The 6778-nt window shown below is 40.0% G+C and overlaps 1 protein-coding gene across 1 annotated transcript; it reads left to right on the top strand.

Moving 5' to 3' along the window:
• Positions 1–409: 409 nt before the first annotated feature.
• LOC133522550 (uncharacterized) lies at positions 410–6140 on the top strand. Its single transcript, XM_061857906.1, has 4 exons — positions 410–454; positions 691–865; positions 1736–1903; positions 5577–6140. Exons 3-4 carry the CDS (start codon positions 1901–1903, stop codon positions 6012–6014), a joined length of 441 nt encoding a protein of 146 aa, XP_061713890.1. The 5' UTR covers positions 410–454; positions 691–865; positions 1736–1900; the 3' UTR covers positions 6015–6140.
• The last annotated feature ends 638 nt before the right edge of the window (positions 6141–6778 follow it).

A 6778-nucleotide genomic window follows, 5' to 3' on the forward strand; every position in this document is an offset into this window, starting at 1 on the left:
TTTGCATATGAACCATTTTTTTACATTTCAAATATTGTAAATGATGTGCTGATATTTAGTGAAACGGAAAAATATTCTTTTTCGGGCCCGAAAACGATTATCATGCCCGAAATCGGGACTGATTTCGGACCCGAAATCGGGAACAGGAATGTAATTGGCGCTTAAGTGCAAGTCAGACTCGCCCACGAAGGGTGGGCAGCCTGGTGACAGACAGATAGACGGACAGTGGAGTATTAGTAATAGTTTTTACGTTTACGGTACGTTTTTACCCTTTGGGTACGGAATCCTAAAAATGTGACTTAAGCAGCAAAAATGTGACTTTTAGGGAAACGAAACGTAACTTATGACTCCAGAGCCCTGGCAACACTGGCGAGATGTCAAAGTCAAATCGATTTAGTTTGGTATGCTGTTGCTGCTGCAGCTTTTGTGATGATCGAAGTTCTATTCTATTGAAGTGTGTATTAAATGTTGACTGACCTGAATAATTTACACTCGTTATATATAATTTGTATCACAATGAGCAAGTGTGCTGTAATTGGATGTAAATCAGAACACAATCCTTTTAATAGCGGTGTAACATTTCATCGGTAATTAATAATAATATTCGGTATTAAGTACTATTTGTTTCAACAATGTCTTTTATTCGATAAAATAATGATATATTTTATGATTATGCCATAATTATTGCAGTGTTACAAGAAACAAGAAATATTTGCCGCTATGGGAAAGAGTCGTAAAAATAAAACCGAAATCAGTACATGCCAAGATATGCAGTCTGCATTTCAAAGAGAAGGATTTTGTTGAAGGCAGAGGAAGCCGTGTGCTCAAACCTGGTGCTGTGCCGTCTGTAAATATTGTTAATAAGGTATTTTTTCCTACACATTAATACATAAAAAAATCCTGGTGGTTATATTCCTGAAAATTCACACGATACAATAACATTCTAACATGGAGCTGTTGACAATGCAGTCACAAGGTAGTGAACAGTACTCCTCGTTGGAAAACCACAAACACAACGAGTTTAGGCTCATTAGATGGGTCTTGAGAAGTTCTTGATAGACATACTTGATGACCTGTCTGGCCTAGTGGGTAGTTACCCGGCCTATGAAGCCGATGGTCCCAGATTCAAATCCTGGTAAGGGCATATATGGGGGTTTTCAGAAAAAAATGAAACCATTTTGCCTTGATTTTCCATACAAAATTTAGTAGTCTGTGTTTCAAAAGTGACAATTAAAAGCGGGACACTTTTTTTATTGTTTAAATTGATAGTGCTTGTGATTCGACGTAGAAACAACCCAAAATTTGTTAGGTTTAAAAAAAGTACTGGGTACACTTGTTTCTGAAAATGCCCATATTTGTGTAATGTGCATGGATATTTGTTCCTAAGTTATGGGTGTTTTCTATGTCTGAAATACATAAATATTATATATCTCTGCTTTGCCTAAAGGTTGACTGGTAGAGAATGCCTCATGGCATTAAGTCCGCCTTGTGTACTATAAGGTTGTCTTTTGTGCATTAAAGATTAAATATATAAATATACATATATATACTATCATTCTCTAAGCACCCTCAACATAAACCTCAGCTTACAGTGACTTAGTCAATATGTGTACGGTGTAGGTAATTCCTATAATATTTATTTATTATTTAATTATACTAATGAGTTCAGTCAGCAATAAATGTAATGAAAAACTTATTTAACAGTTACTTGTTAATCTCATTAAAATTTACTCAGGACAGTTCAACAGATGATGATGATGACAATGAAAAGTTGTCTTTACTGAAGAGGGCACTTTCAAGAAGCAAGGGAGATTCTACTACCACTGGACGTGCGGAGAAAACAACTCGGTCAGATTCTGATGAATATGATCAGAACCCCAATTTACCTCAGAAGTTTCAAATGGTAGGTATTTTTGTGACTACACAAATAATATCTAAGTAGAAATATATATCATTACCTAAGCATGCTGAATTAGGTACTGCCTGTTCGCTTTACATTGGCCTCCCAACCCGCTTCCCCGCGCTACCCCCCATGACGCCTTATCCACTCGGCTACCACAGCTTTACAACTACTTTTATTACATACATTATATTAATACAAAAATTATTAATGAAGCAAGTGTTAAAAAATAAAGTAGGAAATTATTTTTTGTCAACAGTACTTCTACATACCTGTGATGTTCTCATGTAACAGTCTATGACTAAATAATTATATCTCTATAATAACCTCTGCATATTAGTACAACATTGTAATGTAACATTGCAATGCCACCCTGACACCCACAATACACACTGGATTAGGCGGGCGGGTCCACACAGAGCCAGCATACGCGCGAGGCAATCTCGGCCGAAGCACGTCTACACTGGCCGTTTTGTGCGCGAGGAGATTGCCTGCTCGCCGTGTGCATGTGGACCCGTTTATTCAATTATAGATCGCAGTTGAAATTTAAATGATGTATGTAATTTTGATGACACTGCAATGTCATGGTATCATCAGGCTGGCCTAATGAAACATACAGGCCAATTCGAGTTTAGTTATTAAATCTCATTCCAACATGATACTGATATGATACCCCTAGTATAAATTTATTCGACAGCGGAACGTGACGTACGCGTTTGCGTTAAGTCTTATTTTGTATGGGATTTTGAGTTTCTAAAACGTCCTGTTTTAAAACCCCATATAAAATGAGACTTAACGCAAACGCGTACGTCACACTATCGAATAAATTTACACTAGGGGTTCTGATCTAGGTATCAGTGTCAAAAGTGTCGTTTTAGTATTCAAGTTTTAGTTATTAGATCCTATTCCAACATTATTAACATTGTTTCAATATGATACTGATCTGTCAGTGTTAAAAGTGACGTTTTTGGTTGAAGGTTGACATAATGCGCACTTCAGCAGGTCCTCTAACTAGAGGAGATTGGAACCATCACATCACATATAGGAATGATGTCATATCACATTATATTGTTGAAAGTGGCCAGGGCTCTGTGTTAAAAAAGTAGCATAATTTTTTTATTTTTATTTTATTTTATTTATTCATTTTAATTAACACAGTATAACAGTTAAAACTAAAGCACTGTGAAATTACATATTGAACCTAGACAATCTAGACATGTATAATTGGAAAGAGTTGACATGAAACATCAAAATACTAATTAGAATACAGGTGACACTTATAACACAGAGGAGGGACGAATATCCATCATCTCGCTGAACCTCAGACATTCATCACGCACTGACATCCATCTACTTGCAAACACATCACATTCAGGCGCTGATGCGAGGAGTGAATTCAAGCTGCGTAAAGCTCGAACAAAAGGAGCGTTCCTGCGCGACACAGTTCGGGAACCCGGCACAGATAAAAGACAGCGATTACGAGGCCGAAACTCAAATCTAGAAGGTGTTGGGACAAACAGACGCACTACTTGTGTTGTTAACTCGACACAGTCAGAGTCACCGCGTAAGATATTACAGATTGTAGTGAGAAGTGCTGAGCTGCGTCTTACCTCTAGGGAGTTAAATCCCATCATTCCCAACAAAAACTTGGTAGGATAAAGGAATGGGTAATACCCGTACATTTTTTTGTATAGGAAGCGCAAGAACACTTTCTGTACTTTTTCCAGTTGTAAGACATATGTTGTCTCGTAGGGACACCAAACGACAGAGGCCGTCTCAAGCTTACTCCTCACTAAGGCATTGTAGAGCAGTTTTATTGTTCTTGAGTCAGTAAAATCCCTGGCATTTCGAATGACAAATCCCAACCTCTTGTAACAATTACGGGTCAATGCATTCAGGTGCTCATGGAAATTGAGACGAGAGTCTAGAATGACACCGAGATCGCGGATGGAGCTAACACGAACTATTGCGTCTGAACCCAAAATATATGTGTAGTTAAGTGGATTTCGTGCCTTGCTAAAACTTATAACCGCACATTTAGAGACATTAAAGGATAGTCTATTTTTTACGCTCCACTCGCGCAGTTGGTCAAGATCCTTTTGAAGAGATTCACAATCTGAGATTCCTTGTACTCCATAGATCAACTTCAAGTCATCGGCATAAAGAAGGCATCTAGCGAAACTCGGAACGGATGCCAAGTCATTAATCATTATACCGAAGAGCAAAGGGCCCAGTACCGATCCCTGACTGACGCCAGACCTAGTCTGATAAGTGTTCGATATAAAGCAGCCATGTTGCACATATTGACTCCTATCGCGGAGATAACTAGCGAAGAAACGGAGTAGTTGCGGGGAAAAACCGATATCGCACAACTTGCTCAATAGCACATCGTTATCCACGCGATCGAATGCTTTTTGGAAGTCGAAGTATAACACGTCTACTTGTATACCCTTGTCCATATGATCGGAAACCGAGTCCACCAAAGTTAGAAGATTCGACTCCACTGAACGCCGAGGCCTAAAACCGTGCTGGGAATCGCTAAGAAAGGGCTTAATTTGAGGAGCTACGAGCCTATTTACAATGCTCTCAAATACCTTGGCAATCGACGAAAGAATGGCTATAGGTCGATAGTCTTCCACGCGAGTTGAGTTACAAGTTTTAGGAATAGGTCTCACTCGTGTGACTTTCCACTGATGCGGGTAAACTCCAGTACACAATGATATGTTCAAAATGTGGCATAAAGGTTGTATAAGCCACTCACTACACCCTTTTAAAATATAGGCCGGGACATTATCAGGTCCAGGGGAGCTACGTGGTTTTAATCGTTTTATTGAGGCTTCTATGTCTTGCGGAGATATTTGGTTAACGTGAACGTAATTAGAATTACAAGACAAATCCTCGCGAACAATTTGTTCAAAGTCAAGATTTGGAACATTTGACAAAAAGACAGATGAAAAGAAATCTGCGAAGGCCTGGGCTGCCTCTGTCCCCTCAAACTCTGCCCCCTGGAAGGTAACTTGAGACTCGAACCCTCCTTTAGCTTTTAAGTTTCCAATATGCTGCCAAAACGCTTGAGGGTTGGACGCAAGCTTGACTTGCAAGTTATTAATGTAGTCATCGTATGCACTTGATATACGAAGCTACTTAATAATGACTGTGTAACCCTTTGAACGCCACACCTATCGTGTGCGGTGCGTCATCGTGGACCTTGTGGCAATGCACGACGGTTGATATTGGACTGTAGCCAAGCGCGTCAATGTACATCTTTGGCGATCAAAGGGTTTAAGTTGAAAATGTATGATGATGATGATGCGATCCTGTTATCCCTGTCCGAGTCCGACTGTTGTAGCTCCAGGTAGTAGGTACATTGTGGGCGACCTTGCCCCCCTTTTCCGAGAATTTTCAAAGTCAGCCCTTGCTTGGATAGGTGATGGCTTGGCTTTCGTAAAACATGAAATGAAGTATCTCCTTAGCTAAAGGGCTTTGTCCGGTCAATTCCCATAATTTAGTATTGGAGATGGTCCGTGGCTAGTAGACTCCTACGACACGCCGAAAACACTTGTTTACAAACTCCTGGAGTCTACTGTGTCTTGTTTGACGCGCCATGATTCGCACTCTAACATGTTGGAAATTTATTGATAATGCAATTTTCTCAAAAGGTTTTTACTAATTACAGGTGGTGCCATGCACATGTTGCAATTCAGTCCAGTCTTCAAGCTCATTCCCAAAACAAACTAGCAACATGGGAGTACAAACCAAAATAAAAACAAATAAGGAAATATCACTACAAGCAAAAGTGAAACTCCTCGAGTTGAGACTCAGAAGGAGAGATGCAAAAATCAGCTACATGCAAACAGTTTTAAACATGATCAAGAAACATACTAAAGGTACAGATATGGAATACAAGTTATGTTGTGAACTCCAGAATATTTCCCAGTTTTCAGAGACAATAGACAGTAGTCATAAGAATAAAAGAAAAAGTAATCGAAGCAAAACTAGCTATGGTATGATTGAAAGTCCTGTTAGCGAAGTATCAAGTGGGGATGAAGATGCCTGCACATTTTATGAAGTCGTACATAGTCCTAATCTAAAGACCTTCAATGGTTTTAGTTGAAATCTGATTAGTTACGAATTCAAGGGCGTAGCCTGCCAGTGAACTAGGGGGGGGGGGGGGGGGGTCAAGTTGATAGCGCCGGAGATCTAGGAAGGCAGACGCGTGCAGCTTCCCCCAGTCCCCCCCCCCCCCCCCCGCCCGTACCGGCCCATGGTTACAATTCTTATAGTGTAGTTTTATAAGAGACTGTAGTTGGACAACAATCCCTTTCCTCCCGGTCAAGTGTTTTAGGAAATGTACTTATCGTCAGTGTTAACAGTTAAATGCTTCACATACCTTACTTTAGTCGTCCTAATAGGCATCCTAAAAATTGTGCCTAATTACCTAGTGCCTATGCATACTTTTACTAAATGCGGCTGTATCTTTACGATTTAGGATTCTGCATTAAGTAAAATGTGTGAAGCGCTTTAGTGATTTATTCATACGAGATCACATGTAAAAGGTCATTTCTTTCGCGAGGGGAAACAGTAGATTTTAGTAGCTTTATCACCGACGGCCAGACGGCTGCCTTTAACACTGCCTTAGTTCACAATGCACGATGGCGTCCAGCTCTAAGTTACAGCTGGGATGCAGTCGGGTTACAGTCATGTTCGTAAAAAATTATGAATACCTATCGCCAATTGATAGGGATCGAAGAGGAAAAATCCGCCGACAGCACACGATGAAGCCTGAAGCCGAGAGCTCCGAATATTGCCGGAATTTACTGATTACCCTAGAGTATCATACAGGGTTAGTATGTGCTAGGTTGTTAGTAAAAACACGTA

The sequence above is a fragment of the Cydia pomonella genome, chromosome 11, assembly GCF_033807575.1.
Source record: "Cydia pomonella isolate Wapato2018A chromosome 11, ilCydPomo1, whole genome shotgun sequence".
Classification (NCBI taxonomy): domain Eukaryota; kingdom Metazoa; phylum Arthropoda; class Insecta; order Lepidoptera; family Tortricidae; genus Cydia; species Cydia pomonella.